At 44.3% G+C, this 25,593-nt stretch overlaps 1 protein-coding gene across 4 annotated transcripts in view; it reads left to right on the top strand.

Moving 5' to 3' along the window:
* The window catches only part of LOC147121259 (ribosomal protein S6 kinase alpha-2), an 823,768-nt gene that overhangs the window by 664,324 nt on the left and 133,851 nt on the right, over nucleotides 1-25,593 (top strand). For all 4 annotated transcript variants that reach the window (XM_085981473.1, XM_085981472.1, XM_085981470.1 and 1 more), the window contains 4 exons: nucleotides 12,702-12,772; nucleotides 17,394-17,482; nucleotides 18,443-18,507; nucleotides 23,192-23,294. In XM_085981473.1, coding sequence (XP_085837599.1) covers nucleotides 12,702-12,772; nucleotides 17,394-17,482; nucleotides 18,443-18,507; nucleotides 23,192-23,294 — 328 coding nt within the window. The remainder of the gene's footprint in view (nucleotides 1-12,701; nucleotides 12,773-17,393; nucleotides 17,483-18,442; nucleotides 18,508-23,191; nucleotides 23,295-25,593) is intronic.

Genomic DNA, 25,593 nt, shown 5'->3' with positions numbered 1-25,593 from the left:
GTCATGGGCAAATGCACCTGCGACAGGTAGATTGGTGAGGACGAGGTCAAGTAGGTTTTTCCCTCGTGTTGGTTCTCTCACCACCTGTCGCAGGCCCAGACTGGCAACTATGTCCTTCAGGACTCTGCCAGCTCGGTCAGTAGTGGTGCTTTCGAGGCTCTCTTGGTGATGGACATTGAAGTCCCCCACCTAGAGTACATTCTGTGCCCTTGCTACTCTCAGTGCTTCTTCCAAGTGGTGTTCAACATGGAGGAGTACTGATTCATCAGCTGAGGGAGGGCAGTAGGTGGTAATCAGCATGAGGTTTCCTTGCCCATGCTTGACCTGAAGCCATGAGACTTCATGGGGTCCGGAGTCAATGTTGAGGACTCCCAGGGCCACTCCTTCCTGACTGTATACCACTGTGCTGCCAATCCTGGTGGGTCTGTCCTGCCGGTGGGACAAGACATACCCAGGGATGGTGATGGAGGAGTTTGGGACATTGGTTGAAAGGTATGATTCTGAGAGTATGACATAGAAACATAGAAGATAGGAGCAGGAGTAGACCATTCGGCCCTTCGAGCCTGCTCCGCCATTCAATGAGATCATGGCTGATCACTATGTCAGGCTGTTGCTTGACTAGTCTGTGGGACAGCTCCCCCAATTTTGGCACAAGTCCCCAGATGTTGGTGAGGAGGACTTTGCAGTGTCGACTTGGCTGGGTGTGCCGTTGTCGTGTCTGTAGCTGGTGCTGAGGTTGATGCCAGGTGGTCCGTCCGGTTTTATTCTTATTGTGTTTCGTAGCAGTTTTTTACAACTGAGTGGCTTGCTGGGCCATTTCAGAGGGCAGTTAAGAGTCAGCCACATTGCTGTGGGTCTGGAGTTACATATAGGCCAGACCAGGTAAGGACGGCAGATTTCCTTCCCTAAAGGACATTAGTGAACCAAATGGGTTTTTACGACAATCCGATAGTTTCATGGTCACCATTACTGATACTAGCTTTTTATTCCAGATTTATTTAATTAACTGAATTTAAATTCCCCAGCTGCCATGGTGGGGATTTGAACTCACGTCTCCAGATCATTAGTCCAGGCCTCTGGATTACTGGTCCAGTAACATAACCAACCACTATGCTGCTGTTTCCGTAATGTGTTTCTGAATGTTTAGTAGGAACCTTTTTGCACTTCAGCAAAGGAATGGTTCTGCATGGAAATAGTATTTTCTGTGATATCTAGTAGATCATGCACCTGTGTTTTTTAATGACTGTCCACTGCGTAGATGTATCTGTCTTTCTCGCCCCACTGAGGCTCTGCCCATTCATATACCCTTTGGTTCCATTATCATGTTGTAGGAATTGACGAATTCCTACGAATAACTGAGATCGACACAGGAGTACAATGAAACAGGTCTTTACTCAACGGAGATGCCACGAGGACTGCCTGGGCAGTCACGTGGTTTGTGATGTGACGTCATCGCGTTTGCCCACGTTTTCCCGCGCTCTTAAAGGGGCCACGCCCCGTACATGCAAACTCTATATACAAAACACAGTAATGCCTAACACAATGGTACAGGCTTAGGCTGGTGTTAGAACATCGTTAAAGAGAATTATATACAGTTAGTCAGAGTCATTCAGTGGTTCTGCCACATGCGCCCCCAGAATTCGCTTTAACGGACAAAGTCAAACGGTGAGGGGGTCTGACGAGCCTGTCAGAATGACTCCTTTACTCTCGAGGCGGAGGCTGCAGGGCGGCTGGCGGTCTGGCGGGCGGTCGCACTTGGTCTGCTGTAACGACGATGGGTGGCCGACCCCTTCTCGGCGGTTGTGCTGTCTCGACGGGGAAGTCGAGGTCCAAATGTGCTGGCTTTAAGCGATTGACCGGAATGTGGTCCGGTTTACCACCGACATCTACCGTGAAGGTTTTGTCCCCTGCTTCCAACACGCGGAAGGGACCGGTATATGGGGCCTTGAGCGGATCCCTATGTGCATCATGGCGAATAAAAATGTACTCAGCCTTGTGAAGCTCCGTGGGAACGTGTGGCCTCTGCAGCCCGTGGTGCGAAGTGGGCACCGGTGCGAAACATCTGGCCACCTCTTGGTGACTAGCAAGCTGGGCAGACGCGGACCATGGCTCCGTCGATATTGGTAGGAAGTCCCCTGGGACTCGCAGCGGCTGACCATACACGAGTTCCACAGATGAAGAGTGAAGGTCTTCTTTGGGGGCCGTGCGAAGGCCCAACAGGACCCACGGTAGCTTGTCTGCCCATCCAGCGTCCTGGAGGCTGGCCCTCAGGGCGTTCGCAGAGGCCATTCGCCTGTGGGTGGTAGGCTGTGGTGTGGTGTAATTTGACACCGAGACCTTGGGCCATTGCATTCCAGAGTTCAGAGGAAAACTGCGGTTCCCTGTCCGACGAAATATCTGTGGGCACTCCGAAATGGGCGATCCAGGAGGAAATGAACGCCCTGGCCACGTCCGCTGAAGTAGTGGATGACAGGGGAACCGCCTCTGGCCATCTGGTGGTGCGGTCAACCATGGTCAGGATGTGTGAAAAACCATGGGAGGGTGGGAGTGGTCCTACCAGGTCCACATTGACATGGTCAAAACGGCGCTCCGGAACTGTGAAGGCGGCCAACGGAGCTTTGATGTGGTGCTGTACCTTTGCCTTTTGGCAGACCACGCAGGTGTTGGCCCAGTCGCGGACATCTTTATGCATGCCATGCCATACAAATTTCGCGGACATCAGTTTCTGAGATGCCTTCATTCCAGGGTGTGACAACCCATGTATGGCGTCGAACACTTTGCGGCGCCAGACGACCGGCACGACAGGGCGAGGATCCTGTATGGAGACGTCACACAACAGCGTGGTACCTGCCGAATGGAACTTGACATCGGCCAACTGGAGGCTGGCGATGGCCGTTCTGTAAGCTTGGACTTCCGGGTCTGAGGCTTGGTCCGCTGCCATGAGAGCGTAGTCGATGACCAAATAAACCGTATTGACGACCGCGCGGGAGAGGCAGTCTGCCACCAGGTTGTCCTTACCGGCCACGTGCCGTATATCCGTGGTGAATTCGGATATGTAGGTCAGTTGACGCTGCTGTCGCACAGGAAACAACGACCGGAGAGGGTATCGGTGATGAACAGCAAATTTCCCGCGTTGCTGATCGCCATCGCGGTCGCGGGGTGCCCGTTAGACCCGTTCCTCGGTGGTCGCAGTGTCAGATGATGCTGGTTTTTTTGGGGGGGAAAACTGCAGGGAGGGTGGCAACGCTTCGCCTTCGCGCCGAACTACGCGTGGTAGAAACACAGCCCAGCAGGCTGACGAGCTGGGGCGGCGTCTGCAGGGGATGGGTGCATCGTGGCAGCGCAGTACTGCCAAGTTACAGCGAAAATTTTGTCAGCCGCCACCGTGAGTGTTGCGCAGTCTTCAGTTTCAGATCTGGCCAGGGCAGTTTGTATCTGTTCAGGCAGTTGGCTGAGGAAAATTTCGCGGAATAGGAAACATTCCCATTCTGAGCCCAGGAGTGTGAGCATTTGGCTCATCAACTCTGAAGGCTTGGAGTCCCCGAGCCCGGACATAGCGAGTAATCGACGGGCGTGCTCTGATTTTGTGAGCCCAAAAACTTGCAGTAACCGCGCTTTGAGGGTTTCATACTTGCGCTCCGTTGGGGGGTTTTCGAGGAGGCTGACGATCCGAGAGGCGGTAGAGCTGTCGAGTGCGGAGGTCTGATCCGCATCGATGTTCCTCAGGGCGAACTGGGCCTCGACCCGAATAAACCACAAGGGCTCTTGCTGCTCCCAGAACTGCGGTAGCTTTAGCAAAACGGCGTTTGCCTCTATGCTGTGCTCTTCTTCTGTGAAAACGTTCACAAAAACGGGGTCACCAATGTAGGAATTGACGAATTCCTACGAATAACTGAGATCGATGCAGGAGAACAATGAAACAGGTCCTTATTCAACGGAGATGCCACGAGGACTGCCTGGGCAGTCACGTGATTTGTGACGTGACGTCATCGTGTTTGCCCGCATTTTCCCGCGCTCTTAAAGGGGCCACGCCCCGTACATGCAAACTCTATATACAAAACACAGTAATGCCTAACACAATGGTACAGGCTTAGGCTGGTGTTAGAACATCGTTAAAGAGAATTATATACAGTTAGCCAGAGTCATTCAGTGGTTCTGCCACAATGTAATATTAGAAGAATCCATTTGCTGAGTTACCAACAGTTTACAATCTTGTCAGATTTTCCCACTTGCGAATTCTATGCTCTGTGGTAATCTTGGTTGTGTTGACATGCTGCAGTAAGGCAACAAAAAAGGAAAGCAAGATGGAGCGAACAGTTCAAAGAAAATAAGTTAATGTACGGAAATTAAACTGGAAAGGAGTTGAGTCTATCAGAACAGACTGCTGTACTCTCTCCATTCCTTACCTTTTATTGCTGGCACATGCTCCATATCACATTGTATCCCAGCACAACAAATGCACTAAAAGTTGGTGATGAAGATACAGTGTCCTTGTCAGATTCACCTTGGTACCTATATGGCCATTTTACCTCAGTAAAACAAATCTCTCCTCATTTCCTACATCTCTTCTATATTTTATATTTTCTTTCGCTTCTTTCTTTTGTACCTCTTTGCTCTAGATTTATGGCACCCACTTACAATTTTAGAGTGAATATTGTATCCATGAATTTGAGGGATGTCAGTGTTGGGAAAGCAAATTCTTTCCCACTTTTCGCCCCCAACTATTGACATCAAGCAAACCCAGGTTAAACATAGAAACATAGAAACATAGAAGATAGGAGCAGGAGTAGGCCATTCGGCCCCTCGAGCCTGCTCCGCCATTCAATGTGATCATGGCTGATCATTCAAATTCAGTACCCTGTCCCTGCTTTCTCCCCATATCCCTTGATCCCCTTAGCCTTAAGAAATATATCTAACTTCTTCTTGAATATACTTAATGAATTGGCCTCAACTGTCTTCTGTGGTAGAGAATTCCACAGGTTCACCACTCTCTGGGTGAAGAAATTCCACCTCATCTCAGTCCTAAATGGCTTAACCCTTATCTTTAGACTGTGACCCCTGGTTCTGGACTCCCCCGCCATTGAGAACATCCTTCCTGCATCTAGTTTGTCTAGTCCTGTTAGAATTTTATAAGCTTCAATGAGATATTAAATTTCTTCTAATCTTCTCCATAATTCCAGCTCGAAAAAGGGACCAGGGTAATGGGGGTAACTTTGTCATTAGCTGCCCTTTCATTGACTTCAATAAAAAGTAACATTGGGCTGAGTGTAAACCAGGTGGCCAATCCAATCCCGTCATTTTCCTGCCGGGCGAGTTCGGTTAATATTCCTGAGATCTTTTGGCATCTCTGAGTGAGATTGTGAAATATCACCAAGTTATGGTCAGTTTTGTGCTGTGCACATTCACTAGGAACTGGTCCGCGATTGGTCAGTTAGGAAGAGACAATTGAAAGTCCATTAGAAACCTGTAACCTGCTCAAAGGATTTTGTGTGTATAGCAAACTGGGAGATTGAAACTTTATTTTGTGAATGTCATCTGCGAGAATATGGGTTGAAAGAAAGAAAATCTGCTGGGGAGCCAGCTCCTGCCTCCCCACCGCCACTTGCATGCGGCAGGTGGAGGTAGAAGCAGGCAGCAGCAGTCCCAGCCTGGGCAGGAGAAAGGAAATCACAGTCAGGCTGCTGCAGATGCAGTCCCCCTCACAAACCTATTTTCTTGCTGTTTCTGCCATGATTCAGCCTGAATTTAAGCAGAACTGTCGAGGGAATTTCTCTTCACTCTCTCCCCCTTTGTCTCTCTGAAGACATCTGAGTCATGCACAGAGCTACTCAATTAATAAGATGAGCTGTGCCTAACAGAAGGACCTCGCTCTCGATTTATGCACCCAGTTTATATCTTATTATTCCAAGTGCTTCTATTAATGGTGCTGGTTTCCCATTGCCAGCACAGATTAGGCAAAATGAAAGCGAGTTGCTGGCCTGTACAGGTGGCCTTTGAGCTCAGTCTGCTGGTAGCCAGAATCTAACATGGTGGATCTAAGACACTTGTTGCAGGAGGTTGGTTTTTACATTTGATAGTGCCAAATTTGGTCTAGGAGGCACCCAGCTCAACTATATCATGAAGAGTTATTGGCACATCCAAAGGCACTGCTGCTCGGCAGTTTATATCACATTAGAATGCTTTTCCATTGGGCACAACCCTGCAAAATAACTTGGAAAGAGAACATTAACGTGGCTGTACAAGGATGTAGAATCAAACATAAGAAATAGGAGCAGGAGTTCGCCAACCAAAGCATCCAATGCCCCATCGGTAAAGCGCTCCGCTCTCTGCCTCACCCTCTCCATATGTTCAAAGTTTGTAATGCCACAGAATGCACAGTGCCGATTTTGAGGCCTACAAGGCGCAGAGTGTGGCTGCTGCTCCTAATTGACCTGCCCCTTTAAGAGCTGGCCGGTGCCAGCATGTCTCGGGGTAATCGATTATTGACAGCACCTGCACTGCTCCCGGCCGCCGACATATTGAGTAGCGCCGGGTTAGCACCTTAAGACTCCCGTGCAGCGCCTGAATCAACGCCGCAATCACCTTTAGGGGCGCAGCAACCCAATATCGCTCGAGGTGGCGATAAGTTGCGCCTGGCGATAAAATTTGCGCAGCGCCAATTCTAGCACCCCAAACGGGGCTATACCCAATTTCTCCCCCCTTTACTCTTATACTTAAATCCTCTTGTACTAAAGGCCAACGTGCCATTTGCTTTCCTAATTGCTTGCTGGACCTGCACGTTAACTTTCAGTGATTTGTGTACAAGGACACCCAGGTCCCTCTGATCACTAACATTTCCCAATCTCTCACCATTTAAAAAATACTCTGCTTTTCTATTTTTCCTACCAAAGTGGATAACTTCACATTTCTCCACATTATATTCCATTTGCCATGTTTTTGCCCACTCGCTTAGCCTGTCTATATCCCTTTGAAGCCTCCTTGCATCCTCCTCACAACTTACTTTCCCACCCAGCTTATAGTGGCAGATTATAGTGACACCACGAATCCTTTGTGCCCAAGCCAGACTCATTTGTTCATACTAGAGACTTAAAAACTGATGCCTGTCAACATTTTATATCAGTTCAAAAAAAACAGCAGCAAAGCTTAACACATTGCTTCTCCTGCCTGTGAAACCATTGAATTCTGCACCTTGTATGCAGAAGATAAAGTGCAGAATGGACTGAACCTGGATTGTTGGCCCACGAATTAAACTAGTGGTAATTTGTGAGTCGCCCATTGGTGCACTGTACAATTCTTTCAAGCTTTTCCAAGTCCTCCCAAAAACCTCCATGGTTAAGTTGATAAGATATTTTTTTTGTTACTGTTGTCCCTGGCTCCACCCAATTATTAATATCACCTAATATGTAAAAATGTTGCATAGAACAGAGAGACATTCAAAAGTTCAAACCGTACTGAATGCTTATGGTGCTCTAACAGGTTGTGCTGGTTGGTAAATGTTAAGTCCGTGAATGATTGAGACACGGACCAGCAGGAGTGAAAACAAACAAGTCTTTACTGGTGGAAGTCAATAGTGAAAACTGAAAAACAGAGGCTCGCTAGCGCCTTTTATACAGGGGTGGTGACTGCCGGTATTGCAGTCTGAGACCAGTTATTCTCTTAAAGGTACATACACAACAATTCCTCCCCTTTTAGATAAACAGTACATAACATTCATTTAACAACTAAATGATAACTAATTACAATCACAATTACTGTTGCTAGATACATTGGTTAAGTTTAAGCAATTATAAGTTCAGTCTTTGAGGAGGCTTCCTGATTCCGTCTGGATAACGCCTCTTTGGGGTATCAGGTTCTTCTGGCAATGTTGAGTCGGGATCAATGTCGTTGTTTGGTTCATCTGCTTCCAATATTACCGGTTCTGCGGTAGCTGCAATTGGAACGTCGATTTCACTACCAGGTGTATCAGATCGTGGTGTGGAGTTGACGTTTTCCAGTGACTCTAGAATCTGGTCCGCATGGCGTCTTACAATGCTCTCCCCAACGTCCACGGTATACATGAGAGGTCCTTGTCGTGTACAAATCGTTCCTGGCTGCCATTTCTCAGTGCGGTAGTCCCGGGCCAAGACTGGTTGACCTATCTTAAAACTCCTGGTCGGCCTTTCATGCATATTCTGAAACTGCCTGTTCTCCACATCTCTTCGGACGTTTGGCTTAAACAAATCCAAGCGGCATCGTAGTCTTTGATTGAAGAACATCATGGCTGGAGTTTGGTTGGTAACCGCATGTGTCGCATTCCGGTAGGCAAACAAGAAGTTGTCCACCTTGTGTTGTAGGGGTATATCTTCATTACACATTGCCTTGATAGCCTTCTTGAATGTTTGGACAAACCTCTCGGCCAATCCATTAGTGGCTGGATGATATGGGGCAGATGTGTAATGCTTAACACCATTGTTCTTTAAGAACCTCCGGAACTCTTCAGACACAAACTATGGTCCATTGTCAGAGCAAATCTGTTCAGGCAGCCCATTCCTGGTGAATATGGTTCGTAAAACTGTGATAGTTTTTTCTGTGGTGGTTGAGGACATTTTTATTACCTCTGGCCACTTTGAATGTGCATCCACTGCAATTAAAAACATCGAGTCCATGAAGGGACCAGCAAAATCAATGTGCACCCTTTGCCATGGAGATGAGGGCCACTCCCATGGATGCAGAGGAGCTTGTGGTGGGGCGTTTTGGACCTTCTGGCATCCTGCACAGCTCTTGGTCATCTCTTCGATTTCTCTATCGATTCCCGGCCACCACACAAAAGCTCTGGCTAAGTTCTTCATTTTTACCCCACCCAGATGACCCTCATGAAGCTCATTGAGCACTCTATCCGTCAACTTAGGTGGAATTACTACTCTGGATCCACACATCAAGGTTCCTCTGCACACTGACAGCTGTTCTCTTATCGGCGAGAATGCTGGCAGCAGTGGTTCGCCATGTGCTGGCCATCCCTTCACCGTTAAATCATAGACCCGTGATAGTGTCGGGTCATTCCGTGTTTCCTTTTCTATGTTTGCATTCGTCACAGGGAGACATTCGACTATGGTCGAGTGGAATAACTCCATTGGATCCACTGCAAGGTCTTCTTCTTCCACCGTCGGCAACGGTAGGCGTGACAATCCATCAGCATTTCCATGCTGTTTAGTTCCTTTGTACTCGATGTCATATTGGTGTGCCCCTAGGAAAAGGGACCATCTCTGCAGCCGTTGTGCTGTCATTATCGGTACGCCCTTCTGAGGGTTGAAAATGGAGACAAGAGGTTGATGATCGGTTAGTAGAGTAAATTTTTGACCGTGCAGGTAGTGATTGAACTTCTTCACCCCCCACACTAGGCTGAGGGCCTCTCTGTCAATCTGGGCGTAGTTACGCTCGGCAGAAGTTAACGAGCGTGACGCAAAAGCTATCGGCCTCTCTAAACCATCAAGGAATTTATGTGACAGTACCGCCCCAATGCCATAGGGAGATGCATCACACGCCAGCCTGATTGGCAGTGCTGGGTTGTAGTGAGCCAATACTTCCCTTGAAGTGATTAAGTCCTTACTCTTCTGAAAAGCACGCTTACAATCATCGCTCCATTTCCATGCTACCCCCGTTCGTAGCAGGGCGTTCAGTGGGTGCAGAATTGTCGACAAATTCGGCAAAAACTTATGATAGTAATTCACCAATCCGAGGAATGACCTCAGTTGCGACACATTTTCAGGTGCTGGGGCCTTAACAACCGCTTCAATTTTGTCAGGGGACTTATGTAACCCTTCTTCATCAATCACGTGGCCACAATATGGTATCTTTTTCTTAAAAAATTCGCACTTGGGGCGGTTGGCTCGCAGCCCATGCTCCCGTAGTCTAGTGAGCACCTGTTCTAGGTTGTTAAGGTGTTCACTGTCATCTTCACCTGTTACAAGGATGTCATCCAAGTAACATGAGTCCCCGGAATCCCTTGCAGGACTTGTTCCATCGCTCTTTGCCATATCGCCGGAGCCGATGCTACTCCGAATACCAATCGACGATACTGGTAAAGACCTTTGTGAGTGTTTATCGTGAGACACTTCCTAGGGGACTCTTCAACCTCCATCTGCAAATATGCTTGTGCTAGGTCAATTTTTGTAAAACGCTTCCCTCCAGACAGTGAGGCGAAGATGTCTTCTATCCTTAGAAGAGGATATTGTACTGTGTGAAGGACTGGGTTCACCGTCACCTTGAAATCCCCACAGATGCGAATCTTCCTTGGCTCTCCGGACTTATTGCTTAACGTTTTCTTCATGACAGGAACGATGGGTGTCGCCCACTCGCTCCAGTCGACCTTACACAACACGCCCGCCTTCTCCAGATTCTCCAGCTCTGCCTTGACGGCTGGGCGAATTGCATATGGTACCGGTCTTGCTTTGAAAAACTTGGGAACTGCATTCTCTTCTATTTTTATCGAGGCGGTTACGCCTTTAAGCGTGCCCAGTTCTTCTTGAAATACCTCTTTGGCGTTAGCTAAGATTGTTGACAATCGTCCAGGAGTGACGTCCTCATCCTTTTTACCAGCCACCGTCATTGCATGAATGGAATGCCAATCTAAGTTTATCTTCCTGATCCGCTCCCGTCCCAATAAGGGTGGTCCACCATTTGGCAGTATGTAGAGATACAATTTCCGTATTTTCTTGCCATTGTATTCGACAGGCACCCTTATTTTTCCTCTGGGGTATACTTTTTGCCCCGTATACGTCGTCAAGACGATGGATGTCTCTCTCAAGGGTATGTGTGAAAATAGCCGCTCGTAGTCTCGTCGATTCATGACGGTTAGCGCTGATCCTGTATCCAATTCCATTTTAACTTGGGACCCTGCTATCGTGAGGGTGACCCAAATGGTTCGGTGATCCTCTTTTGCGATTACATTGTGAAGTTTGAGACAGCTTAGTCTCCTGTTCCCGGATTCACTATCGCTCATCTGGTCTTCGGAACTACTGTCCGCCATCTTTTGTACTTTCTTGTACGGTTCCTTAGTAGCCTTTTTGTTGTCGCTGGTCTTCTACCCAGACCTGCAAACTCGTGTAATGTGTCCAATCTTCCTGCATTGTCTGCATATTTTGTCTTTGGACCAGCAGTCCTTCTGGTCATGGTTAGTTCTGCCGCAGCGATAACATTTTGCAAATCCCCGTGTCATTTCGTGGGTGCCGTATTCCTGTGGTTTTTGTTGAATTTCTGCAGCTTCCCTGGCTGCTGCTTCATACGATACTGCCACGCTGAAAGCCTTATCTAGCGTCAGCTCTTTTTCTGAGAGTAACTTCTTCTGTGTTCCTTCACTCAGGAGTCCACAGACAAATTTGTCCCGTATGGTATCTGCCAGTCCTGCTCCGAACTGGCAGTGCTTTGATAGCTTGCGTAGTTCCGTAAGATACTCAGCATTGCTCTCATCTTTGTGCTGAGTTCTCCTGTGGAATTTAAATCTTTCTGCTATCAACAGCGGTGCAGGGTTTAAGTGTTCCTGTAGGACAGCAACAATTTCGTTAAAACTCTTCGCCTTCGGTTTGGCTGGAGTAATCAGGTCCCGCAATAGGCCGTACGTTCTAGCGCCCATTAAGTTTAGCAATATCGATGCCTTTTTCCCCTCCGCTATTTCGTTTGCATCGAAATATACCTCGACTCTTTCCACATACGTGGTCCAGTCCTCTCATGTATTATCAAAAGCAGTGATACAGCCAGTCTTCGGCATCTTGCAAATCTAAAATGGCACCTCCCGCGCTTTGCCTTCTTCCCCGATTTAACAAAATGGCGCCTCCCGCGCTTTGCCTTCTTCCCCGCTGTTGTTAGTGCTGCTTTCCACGGTTTCTTGCGCGTTAAATATTGATTCTTTTTCTTTTATTATTTTCCCGTCGTGGAGCGGACCCTCTGGGACACTTCCCTCCCTCTTCTTAGGTCCGAACGCTGCCCGGCTTCGAAGCACCGGCCGCGCCCTGTGTGCTCCACCCTCTCTCTCTCTCTTTGCTTCCCAACTCGCTGCCCGGCCCTGTTGCAGAGCCACCCGATCGAGGTCTAGCCCGCCGCAGCCCAGGAAGGATCAGTGCACTACCTGCCACCAGCCGACTAGCTGGGAAACCACAGACTGGTGAACCGAACCTGGCTCTTGACAGTCTCTTCTGCAAGTTTTCAAACCGATGATTGACGGTCGACGTCCGTTTCTCGAGTTTCTTTGGACTCTATTTTTTTTTTCTTTCTTCTGGCTTCGACCTTCAACAACGTCGTCTGAGGTGCTGCCGAGTTGCAGGTAAGTTCGTTTCTTACTCGTCGCCAGTGTTAAGTCCGTGAATGATTGAGACACGGACCAGCAGGAGTGAAAACAAACAAGTCTTTACTGGTGGAAGTCAATAGTGAAAACTGAAAAACAGAGGCTCGCTAGCGCCTTTTATACAGGGGTGGTGACTGCCGGTACTGCAGTCTGAGACCAGTTATTCTCTTAAAGGTACATACACAACAGTAAACATCTTCACTTTTGCCGCAGAATGGGATGAATAATTTGAATAGTCAAATGATTCATGCAGATCATGTTAACTATTAAAAGGATGCATGGCAGATTTATCTGTACTCAGGTGATATCTCTAACATATTTGTTTTGATTTATCTGTACTTAGGTGATATCTCTATAACATATTTGTTTTGATTTTATTGCCTAGTTTGAGATGTTAACAGGATCGCTTCCTTTCCAAGGCAAGGACAGGAAGGAAACCATGGCACTTATCCTCAAGTAAGTGGTTTTGAAAAATTGTAAGATTTGTTCACTGCTAAAAGAATTTAGATACCGTGCATTATTGGCATCCTATTTCAAATAGCACGGTGTGAGAGAAGAGCTCCTGATGCTTTTGGAGAAAGAGACTGCTTAGCTAATCCCTCTAGTTGCACATTTACATCCTAGCTTGGGTCAATATTCTAGTCTTCCTGCTGCATTTGTGATGAGAAGCTTTAATAGTTTTCTTTTAACCAAGCTTTAGGTTGGATTGAAATAATCCAGGTGATTAAATGGGGTTGGGTCATTCATTTTGCACATCCCTGCCTCTATATGTGCATATGTCTGTACTAAAATTTGCCTTTCCACTTGACCTACTAACCAATGCCAAAGATTCACATTTGAGAGAGATATCAGCATGGCAACCTTGGTGCCTAACTCATTGCACCAAAAGCAGTTCTGTGATCGATTAACTCAAAAGGAGAATTCTTTATCTCGGATGTATTATGAAGAGAAATCATTGGCCCTGAAATTGTGGTGTGTATGACGGCATACTCTGTTCCATTGTATTCCCTTTGTAATTCACCACAAGATCGGGATTTCCACAAGTGCTTGCGCATGTGTGAAATCCGGAACTTGCGGCCTGTGAATGTATGCATTGACAGGCCATCCACGGGGGCCATGAAAAAACAATCGCTGGTGCACGACTGGCCAGCAATTGTGCACGAAACTCTTAAAATTGATGCAAGCAGGCGCAGGGCCTGTTTGCATCAGCGTAAGTGGATATCTGAGACTTTAATTAAACATTTTCATATCCTAAATTATGCACCCACACTGCATTAAATGAGTTTATGGAAATATTGGCCCAGATTACAGTTTTAATGATGTATAAAACTATTATCAAAAAATTAAGTTTTTAGTGAGGTTGGTGGACTGCAGGTAATTATGAATAAAATTCCAATTTTGTACATTGTATAATTATTAGATTTGGAAATGATTAAAATGGAATTCTGCTTTGTGATTGGAGGACTGGGCCAACGTGATCCCAGGTACGCTTCCGCACCGCCTGCGTCCCTGGGATCCGTGGGCCATTATGCTGCCCTCCGCCCCGAGGCCTGAGACTGCAACTCTTCACAGCCTGGCCGCCAGCAGATACTTTCGTAATTGTTTCGCGGGTCGGAGGCGTACTCTGGAGGTAAGCCTCCAACTGCAATTTCTAGCCCATTGAGTAGAATTTAAGCACCTCCACACAGGTCAGGAGGGAAGGAAAACAAGAGCTGAGTCACTTAAATGTGACACCAATGTTACAAGAATTATACATAGAGCCTCTAACTCCTCTACCCTACCACACAGAAAAAAAGGGTTGTCACACACTGCTAATAAACACTGTGCCTCTTTAATTTTCAATCAATAATCCACCACATTCCCGAGGATTCTGTTTATACTAAAGCCAAAATTCTGAGATTGCTTTGGTGCAAACACGTTTAATCTGAGGCAGAAAAAAGATTGGTGTTTAGTAATATATAAAGTGAATGACCGTTAATAAGATTAAGTAGCTCAATGGGTAAATGCACCATAAGAACATAACATAAGAACATAAGAAATAGGAGCAGTAGTAGGCCATATGGCCCCTCAAGCCTGCTCTGTCATTCAATAAGATCATGGCTGAACTTCGACCTCAACTCCACTTTCCCGCCCGATCCCCATATCCCTTGATTCCCTTAGTGCCCAAAAATCTATTGATCTCAGTCTTGAATATACTCAACGACTGAGCAACCACAGCCCTCTGGGGTAGAGAATTCCAAAGATTCACAACCCTCTGAGTGAAGAAATTTCTCCTCATCTCAGTCCTAAATGGCCGATCCCTTATCCTGAGACTATGATCCCTACTTCTAGACTCTCCAGCCAGGGGAAATACCCTCTCAGCATGTACCCTGTCAAGCCTTTTAAGAATTTTTACGTTTCAATGAAATCACCTCTCATTCTTCTAAACGCCAGAGAATATAGGCCCATTCTAGTCAATCTCTTCTCATAGAACAACCCTCCCAGCCCAGGTATCAATCTAGTGAACCTTTGTTGCACCCCCTCTAAGGCAAGTATATCCTTCCTTAGGTAAGGAGACCAAAACTGTACACAGCACTCCAGGTGTGGTCTCACCAGGGCCCTGTATAATTGCAGCAAGACTTCCTCACTCTTATACTCGAACCCTCTTGTCATAAAGGCTAGCATACCATTTGCCTTTCTAATTGCTTGCTGTACCTGCATGTTAACTTCCTGTGATTCATGTAGAAGGACCCCCAAATCCCTCTGCATAACAACATTTACTTGTCTCTCACCTTTTAAAAATTATTCTACTTTTCTACTCTTCCTACCAATGTGGATAATGTCACACTTCTCTACATTATACTCAATCTTCCATCTTCTTTCCCACTCACCTAACCTGTCTATATCCCTTTGCAGCCACTTTGCGTCCTCCTCACAGCTTACTTTACCACCTAGTTTTGTATCGTCAGCAAATTTCAGTACATTACAATCAGTCCCCTCATCTAAATCATTGAAATACATTGTAAGTAGCTGAGGCCCAAGCACTGATCCTTGGGTTATCCACTAGTTACACCCTGCCACCCAAAAGTGACCCATTTATTCTTACTCTCTGTTTTCTGTCCATTAACCAATCCTCAATCCAAGCTAATGTATTACCCCAATACCATGAGCCCTAATCTTGTGTAGCAACCTCTTTAGTGGCACTTTATCAAATGTATTTTGAAAATGCAAATATACTACACCATTGGTTCCCCCTTATCTATCCTGCTAGTTACACCCTCAAAAAACTCTAATAGATTTGTCAAACATGATTTCCCTTTCATAAAACCATGTTGACTCTTCCTAATCATGTTATGACTTTCTAAGTGGCCTGTTACCACGTCCCTAATAATAGATTCTAGCATTTTCCCTACTACTGATGTCAGGCTACTCTCTCCCTTCTTTCTGGAATAGCGGAATTACATTTGCAACCTTCTAATCCACGGGGACCATTCTAGAATCTAGGGAATTCTGGAAGATCAAAACCAATGCACCCACTATCTCTGCAGCTATATCTTTTAACACCCTAGAATGTCGGCCATCAAGTCCAGCGGAATTTTCGGCTTTTAGTCCCATTAATTTCTCGAGTACTTTTTCTTTACTAATATCAATTAATTTAAGTTCCTCACTCTCATTAGACCCTTGGTTCCCGACTATGATTTTTGTGTCTTCTACTATGAAGACAGATACAAGATATTTGTTTAACATCTCTGCCATTTCCTTATTCCCCATTATAATTTCTCCTGTCTCTGCCTGTAAGGGACCCACATTTTCTTTTGCTAATCTCTTCCTTTTTACATACTTATGGAAGCTCTTACAATCTATTTTTATATTTCTTGCTAGTTTACTCTCAGATTCTATTTTTTCCCTCTTCTTCAATTTCTTGGTCATCCTTTGCTGATTTCTAAAACCCTACCAATCCTCAGGCTTGCTATTCTGTTTGGCAACATTGTAAGCCTCTTATTTTAATCTAATCCTTAACTTCTCTAGTTAGCCATGGTAGGACCACTTTTCCTGTGGAGTTTTTATTCCTCAAGGGAATGTATGTTCGTTGAGAATTATGAATTATTTCTTTAAATGTTTGCCATTGCTTATTTACCATCATATCTTTTAATCTAATTTTCCAATCTACTTCAGCCAACTCGCCCCTATACCTGAATAATTGGCTTTATTTAAATTTAAGGCATTAGTTTCGATGTAACCATATCATTCTCAAACTCAATATGAAATTCCATCATAATATGATCACTCTTCCCCAGAGGATCCTTTACTGTAAGATTACTAATTAACCCTGTCTCATTACACAATACTAGATCTAAAAAAGCCTGTTCCCTTGTTGGTTCCTCGACATACTGTTCTAGAAATCTGTCACCAATGCATTCCATGAACTCGTCCTCCAAACCACTTTTGCCAATTTGGTTTGCCCGGTCTATATAAATATTAAAGTCCCCCATGATTATTGCATTACGCTTGTTACTAATTTGCTGATTTATACTCTGTCCAACACTGTAACTACTGTTAGAGAGGACTATAGGGTTTTATGCCCTTTGGTATTTCATAGCTCCACCCATACTGTATTATTGAGCCACGCAGACCAGGGACGTCCTAAGTTTGATCCCTGGTCTGTCTTGAGGTAGTTCATTTTGGCCAGGGTGCAGTGGGGATATGACAATTCAATTTAACATTCTTGGACTAGGGAGAGAAAAAGTATCAGTCAGATTTCATGCTCTTGATTGCTATCCAGTGATCCTTGCTTGAAAGTGCATGTGCATGTGTCAACTAAGGACAAGATTGTGTTCAGTTCAGATGCCCACTATGGTTGACCAATCTGTTGACATTCACTCTCTTGGCCCTCAGTCACCAGATGCCCACTTAGCAGAGGTACCAGTGGGCATGTGGTGTCTGTGGTTGGTTGAGACACTGTTTCCTGGAGAGGAGGTGAAAGTTAGGGAATAAAATAATCTGAGAGGGAAAGGAAGAGATTTCCCCCACAATGCTTTTAAATAACTTTTGTTTGTTTTATTCACTGAAAAGTATTTGTTGTGTGTATATCTTCCAGAGCCAAACTGGGAATGCCACAGTTCTTAAGCCCAGAAGCCCAAAGCCTTTTGCGAGCACTTTTCAAGCGGAACCCTTGCAACAGATTAGGTAGATATATTTTACATCTCCTTGGAAAATTGCATGACCAATTATGAATGTGATTATTAAATTAAGCCATCTTTATTGTTAATCTATGTGTTTTCCTGGGTAACTCAATTATTTTGTTCAAAGGTAATAAAGCATAGATAAAGCATAGATTAGCTGCTAGATTAGGGGTCTGTGAAAGGAATAATCTGGTATATTTTGAGTTACTTGTGATTCTCAGCTCTCCCCATATTAAAGATTTTTTCTGCTGACATTGAGGATAAGGAAACCATTAACCTTTGGTTTGTCTGATGGTTATTTTCTCCATTGCAAAGGAACACATGTTTTGAAGTCTAGTTAACTGGTTTCACTGTTAATGCAAGTTTTCTCCAAAATTGAGTTATTTTACAGTAAATATTTCAACTTTTTCTTCACACATTGTTGTGCAAAGAAAGAAAAGTGACTATCATGCAGTGAAATAGTGTTATTTTGACAAAAGTAAAGCGATATTGTGATCAAAATTAATTTTAAAAGCTGGCAAATTTAACAGAGCTACTGATTTGTCCCTTAAAGACACACATCAGATCAGAGCGATCAATTGGGAATAGTTGGTTTGGAGTGTGTCAAACTCCAAGTTTATGTTGCTGCCTTTAACTCACTTTAACACAACTACTTTTTTATATGCAGGATATATCATTAGAATTTATAATATTTTGGAGTTCTGGAGCATGCTGCAGCTTTACAATTCACCATAACCAACTTCAAAGGAGCATGCGGGTTTTAACATCACATAGCGGGAAGAAAAATAATTGAGTATATGATGAAAGCCTTCAGCTTTGTCACATTACATGACCTGAAGAACCAATTATAGAAATTACATTTGGTGTGCTGCATACATTCGCGATCAGATTTACGTGCCTTTATGAAGCAATAACTTTTCAGAAGCACTGATTCCTTAGTTTGTATTTTTATTTTGGTTTTAAGGTGCTGGACCTGATGGAGTTGAGGAGATAAAACGACACTGTTTCTTTGGAACTATAGACTGGAATGTAAGTGCATCACTGCAATTCTGAAGTTCAGCAGTTTGAATTTTTCTATAGTTAATGAGATTCACTATTAATGAACACAGTTCTGTACTGCTAATCAGCTTCTTTGCAATCAATGACGTTTAAAAAAAAAATGCTTCCTTTGTTTATGCTGTGGCGATGCACTACAATGTGATTGAACTTTCTCTCTCCTGTTGTTTAAATTGCCCTGTTTATACTATGGGATGATTTCAACAACTGCAGGGGCAACAAGATGACGGCATTGGAATTGACATGGCTAAAACAGTCACTTTACATCTGTCTGCAGTTAAGGCTGTTTTCAAGAGGTCTGTTTCAAAAAGCAGAGCTAAAAATAATTGTGAAAAAAGTAACAACTTCGCTTGTGCTAAATTGCTAAATTTTGGCAAGCGAGCAGTTTTCTAGTTAAATTTATTTCTCTTTCACACATGCCGAGTACAGTTTTTATATACTCAGCTTCAGTACTCAGTGACTTTCTAAATGCTCACTATCAGTACTTTATAAATATTTTTTAATAAACTCGGGAGAAATTCGGTATCGCCCCGTTTGGGGCGCAATTATCGGCCGGGTGCAAAGTTTAGCGCCTGGTGCTAATTATCGCCTCCAACTGCAAACTTGGCTTCTATCACCCCTGAAGGTGTTTGGAGTGCTAAATCGGGTGCTACACACCTCTCTTAAGGCACTAACGCCGAAGAGCGAGGCATTACCTCAGAGCGCTGGTGGAACAGCAATGGAACACAGACACACTGGCTCCGGCCAGTTCTTAAAGGGGCGGGTCGATCTTGCTTTCCATCCACACCCTGTTCATTACAGCCTTGAATCTCGGCCTGGAGAGACCTGTACATCAAATCTGCTGGAAAGATCAATGGAGAGGCCCAGGGAAAGAACCCAGAGTGCAGCCCCCATAGTCTCTTCTAAATCAATGCAAGGAAAGTTAAATCAAATTGAACCTGCAAAGTGCTGCTCAGTACCCAAAACTCCTTCACACAGCGTTGAATCTCTCCAGAAGTCTCTCTCTCTCTCAGAATGTGTGGGGCAAAAAAAGACAGGCAGCGGTCACCTTTAAATAGCGCTCCTCCAGTCCCTTCCTGACTGCAAAACGCTCCCCTCAACCTGTCGTTGCTAGCGGCAGGCGGTAAGGCAGGGGGCGCCAGTCAATATCCGGTCCGGGGCGTTGCACGCTTGACTGACGTCACGATCTGCGGGCACAGGAGATCGTGGTGATAGTGTTTAGCGCCGCCGCAAAATGTCTGGTCCATTTCGTGAGCGGCGCAAACATCGCCACGCCCGGGCGCTAGTTGCTTTGCGCCCCATTCTTAGGGCGCTAATGGGAGGCGCAAAGCAACCAAATTTTTCCCCCTCTACTATGTGAGTTATGATACACACTGTTAGTACTCTTGATGAGGTTTTATATACTCACACAAAAGCAAAATACTGTGAATGCTGGAAATCTGAAATAAAAACAGAAAATGCTGGAAATACTCCCTTTAGCCATCGGGTTTCCCGAGGCCCGGAAAACTCGGCCGGTCAGGGTTAAATTTTAAATGAATCTTGATTGAGACACAGAAGGAAGCTGTGGGCTTATCCAAGAGGGAGTCAAGACTGAAACAGAAGCAGGAGAGTAGGAAGGCAGTGTAGAAAGGTAAGAGTAAGGGATGGTTATAGGGCCAAGTAATTAAGACTTATCACGCCTTTAAAAAAATTCACTTACACTTAAATGAACAAGCCCTAACTTTTTCTGGCATGTTTAGTGGATATCTAATATGTAAGTACCACAACTTCACGCCCTTCATTTGTTTCAATGGCTAGTCTCTCGGTGAGATAGTGAAACTTCTGGAGGAGCAGGGCAACTCGGACTGCAACGTCCTGATTTCTGCGTTTAACTGCACATGTGTGGACACCAGAAGTTGCTGTCCGATTTGCTCCTTAATAAGGGTGCGTGCTGATAGCCTCACTGTTATTCTTACCACAAAATCCATAATTATGACTTTGTTGCACATAGTGCAAAGAAGAAATCTCCCCCCTTATATTGATCTATTGGTGTACATGTATCAAAAACAAAGACAGAAAAGTAAACTAAAGCATTAGGGATAAGAATTATTCTGGGTGCCATTGGGATAGTTATACAAATTTGTGTCCCTAGCAGGCACTTTGCCTGTCGAGAGTATACATCAGGGAATTGGACACATGATTTGCTGTCCACTTATAAATGGGACCTTCTGTGTAATGATTTTGTAAATGGGTTTGTGAGGAATTCCTCTGTTCTAAGTTCTTTTGGAAAATGTTACATTTTCACAAGAAATAGTGAAGAGAAATCATCATCACAAACTCATTGATGATGATGCTGTCAAAGGAATTCTTACCCTTAGGTGCGGCATTAATGTTATTGCGTATGTCAGAACATTAGCTCAGTTCTGCCACTGGATTCAGTCACGTTAACTTTCCTGACCTAAGCAGCAGTTTCTTCTCCTGACTTGTACTATACTGGATGAAAGATCATACATCACCCTCTCTGTTATGTAGTACAGTACTTCTATATGTCTTTATGTTTATCAAAAAAATTGCAACATTTTCTTTTCCTTTCTCCCCCTGTCATTGACATCCTGGGGAATCAGCCGTGGCCGTCTCTCCATGAAATGTGGTTTGATTTCTCAGAAAAAGACTAGCTGGATCACTCTTGAATGACAAATGCTTGAGTGAACTAGAGGCAGTTGTGTGCAGTATGGAGCCATTCAGTAATCTCCACATAGCATTCTCAAAGCTTGGCTTTAAAAGTTAATTATTTTAAGAGGAATTGTCTTTTGTAAGGCTAGAAAACTGGAGTAGGCCACATTTAAATTTCTGCACTTTAAAGGCTGCATAATTGTGAAATCTTAGCTCAGTTGATAGCACTCTTGTATCTGAGTCAGGAAGGTAGTGGGCTCAAGCTCAATCTCAGGACTCAAGCACATCTTTGGAGGACATGTTAAACCAAGGCTTCATCTGCCTGTTCAGGTGAAGTTCAAGAGCCCATGACACTATTTGAAGAAGAGTGGGGAGCTCTCCCAGGATCCTTACCAACAATCTCCACTCTCCACTCAATCTCCATCAACAAAAATAGATTAACCAATCATTCATGTTGATGGGACACTGCTGTGTGCAAAATGGCTGTCACTTTTGCTTACATAACAATGGTGATTACATTTCACAACAATCCATTGATGTTGAGTAGCTCACACATTCATTGTGCATTAAGGTCAGGCTTTTTTTAGGCAGCATTAATAAAGCCAATGCTAGCTTTTGCTCATCCTCCTAAAATTGCTGCTGGGAGCTGACAGGTGTACTGTATGCTAAAGGATTGACCCAGCATTTATGTTTTTTTCCTTGTTGAGTATTTGTTGAGTCACAACAAGAAACATGCAGATTTATTCAGGATTTACTTTATTTGCACAACTGAAAGCAGGAGAGCGAGCATGCAGAGTTCAAAATGGAAGTAGAGGAGGAAATAGCTTACAGAGATTGTCAATGCAGATTTCCATTAGCGTGTCTAGCAACATAGCTCATAGCTGCCAAATAACTTTGGTGACTTTTACTGAATTTAATTTCTTGGATCAAAGAATAACTACAGATGATTTTATCTTACCATAATGTAGCTGATGGGAGTGGTGGGATTCTCCCTGTCAGGTGCATACTATAATATAAATGCCCCAATGCTTGGGGACTATAGTTGGTCAAGTGCTATTGGGTTGAAGGAGACACTTTCAGTAAAGTAAATGTAACCATCTGATCCCCTGTTGGTAGAACAAAGATTTTGAAATAAAATTAAAACTAGAAGAAAGCATAAAATTCATCAACTCCAAGCACTTGTCAGAGACAAATTTGAAGGAAGAATGGGTGCAACACTAGATCATTCCCAATGAGCAGGCACATCTCCAGTAAAGGTACACGATGATGGGAGAACAATTAGAACAAGAGCATTGTTAAGGTCTTTCACTTGAATAATTCTACACATGCAGGTAAATGTCTCGGTTTTGGTTTAGAATGTTATAAACATAAGCATCCCTCGAGATGTCTAAGCTAATTAAAGAATTGTTGTAAGAGCTAAAGCAGCAACTGAGCCATCGACTGACTGCAAAGTAAAAGAAGAGTGGTGCACGGAGGTTACTCTCTCGAGACAGGAAGAGTTAAAGTAGGCAATATAAAAGCACCTCGAGATCCACGCTAACTGCCATACCTTTATGCTTTATTTAGTCTATAGTTTATTTCAAGAGAGAAGGTTCATTTTCAAGTTTTCTTTCTCTTATGGAGTAGATGTGCTGAATGCAGCAAAATGGATAAAGTCATAATAAAGATATTGTCGATGTTGGATCTGACAGTACCTGGGTCTATAGTAATACAGCACCAGTTACCTTTCAGTAATGAATTAACAGTAAATATTCAATATAATATAACAGAAAATGAGGATTGTAATGTTGTGTCATCACTTGCTATGAAAAATACAGAGGTTTAGTTTTCTTTGTGCACTATTTTACTGCACTGGTTAATGCACATGTTAATGGGTCAATGGCTATGTTAAAATGGCACAGACAGAAATTTAATGTAAAAGCATTAACCAGTGCACTAAGAATGGAGGAAACTAAAGCTTATCCTATTTAGTTTTGAGTGACTGAAATGTATTATTTCCCAATAGAAATTATACAGGAAAGAAATTAAACCGCCATTTAAACCAGCTGTGGGAAGACCAGAGGACACATTCCATTTTGACCCTGAATTCACATCAAGGACACCAACTGGTCAGTAGTCTTTTTTGCTGTTCTCTGAATTGCTCAGTTTAACGTTGCTCACTAAATATTAGGGGGTAATTTTGATGTTGTGCGATAGTGCAAAACAGGTGCTAGCGAATCGGCAGCTGTTTTATACAGGAAACTTTCTGGTATCCGGCACTCACGGGACCGAGCTGGTGCCGTACCATCAAAACTGCGGTAGAAACCAGCGCTAATGTTAAAACATACGGAGCTTTTGAGCTCCGTGTGAATCAACAAACCCTGTTGCTTAGCAACAGCTTCAAAACAGTCGGCCGCAGCTTAAAAGCGTCTCTGTAGCTAAGCAACAGTTTCAGCTAGACCTGGCAGAGCCTGACTGGAAAAAAAAAGCAACGAGAAGTAAAAAAACTTATAGGAAACGGCTCCTGAATTTTGCCGATAGATAGAACTTTCTGGACATTTAACCTCCGGTTAAACGAAAGTTTCCTGTCTTGTGGTGGTGAGTTTAACCTAACCCATGGGGCAGGATTGTGTCGTCCATTGAAGTCAATGGAGAGTAAAATCTGGCAGAGTGTAAAATGAGCATCTGGTTTGAAGCCAGCCATTTCCCTCCTGGCGGGTCAGGGTAAAATGATGCCCTAAGATCTGAATCCCTACCTTCAAAACCAGCTCCACAGCATTACAATAAACATGTGAAGAATAAAATGAACTCAACATTTTGTAATAAGAACATAAGAACATAAGAACATAAGAAATAGGAGCAGGAGTAGGCCAATCGGCCCCTCGAGCCTGCTCCGCCATTCAATAAGATCATGGCTGATCTGATCCTAACCGCCAATCTACTATCACAGAACCATCTCCTGAATCTAACAGAATTAGACACACGAAATAGGAGCAGGATCAGGCTACACGGCCCCTGGGCCCGCTCCGCTACCCACAGGGCCATGTCCGATCCGAACCTAGACTCATGTCCAAATTCCTGCCCGCTCCCCGTAACCCTTAATTCCCTTTACTTCTAGGAAACTGTCTATTTCTGTTTTAAATTTATGTAATGATGTAGCTTCTACAGCTTTTTGGGGCAGCAAATTCCATGGACCTACCACCCTCTGAGTGAAGTAGTTCCTCCTCATCTCAGTTTTGAAAGAGCAGCCCCTTATTCTAAGACTATGCCCCCTAGTTCTAGTTTCACCCATCATCGGGAACATCCTCCCCGCATCCACCCGATCCATCCCTTCACAATCTTATATGTTTCAATAAGATCGCCTCTCATTCTTCTGAACTCCAATGAGTAGAGTCCCAATCTACTCAACCTCTCCTCATATGTCCATCCCCTCATCCCCGGGATTAACCGAGTGAACCTTCTTTGTACTGACTCGAGAGCAAGTATGTCTTTTCTTAAGTATGGACACCAAAACTGTATGCAGTATTCCAGGTGCGGTCTCACCAATACCTTGTACAACTGAAGCAATACCTCCCTATTTTTATATTCTATCCCCCTAGCAATGAAAGCCAACATTCCATTGGCCTTCTTAATCACTTGCTGCACCTGCATACTAACCTTTTGAGTTTCATGCACCAGGACCCCCAGATCCCTTTGTATTTCAGTACTTTCCAGTTTCTTGCCATTAAGATAATAGCTTGCTCTACGATTTTTCCTGCCAAAGTGCATAACCTCACACTTTCCAGTATTGTATTCCATCTGCCAAATCTCTGCCCACTTACTTAGCCTGTCTATGTCCCCTTGCAGGTTTTTTATGTCCTCCTCACTCACTACTTTCCCTCCCATCTTAGTATCATCTGCAAACTTTGATATGTTACACTCGGTCCCCTCCTCCAAATCGTTAATATAGATTGTAAAGAGTTGGGGACCCAGCACCGACCCCTGCGGAACACCACTAGTTACTGATTGCCATTCTGAGAATGAACCATTTATCCCAACTCTCTGCCTTCTGTTCGATAGCCAATCCTCTATCCATGCCAGAATATTACCCCCAATCCCGTGATTTTTTATCTTAAGCAATAATCTTTAGTGTGGCACCTTGTCAAATGCCTTTTGGAAGTTTAAATACACTACGTCCACTGGTTCCCCTTTATCCACCCTATATGTTACTTCCTCAAAGAACTCCAGCAAATTTGTCAAACATGACTTCCCCTTCATAAAACCATGCTGACTTTGTCCTATTAAATGATTATCCAAATGTCCTGTTACTGTCTCCTTAATAATGGACTCCAAAATTTTACCTACCACAGATGTTAGGCTAACCGGCCTATAGTTTCCAGCCTTCTGTCTACTGCCCTTTTTTAAATAAGGGTGTTACATTAGCAGTTT

Source organism: Somniosus microcephalus, chromosome 3 (assembly GCF_052327205.1).
Source record: "Somniosus microcephalus isolate GS21.2 chromosome 3, FLI_Smic_1.0, whole genome shotgun sequence".
In the NCBI taxonomy this organism is placed as follows: Eukaryota; Metazoa; Chordata; class Chondrichthyes; order Squaliformes; family Somniosidae; genus Somniosus; species Somniosus microcephalus.
This window is presented reverse-complemented; position numbering and strand designations above follow the sequence as displayed.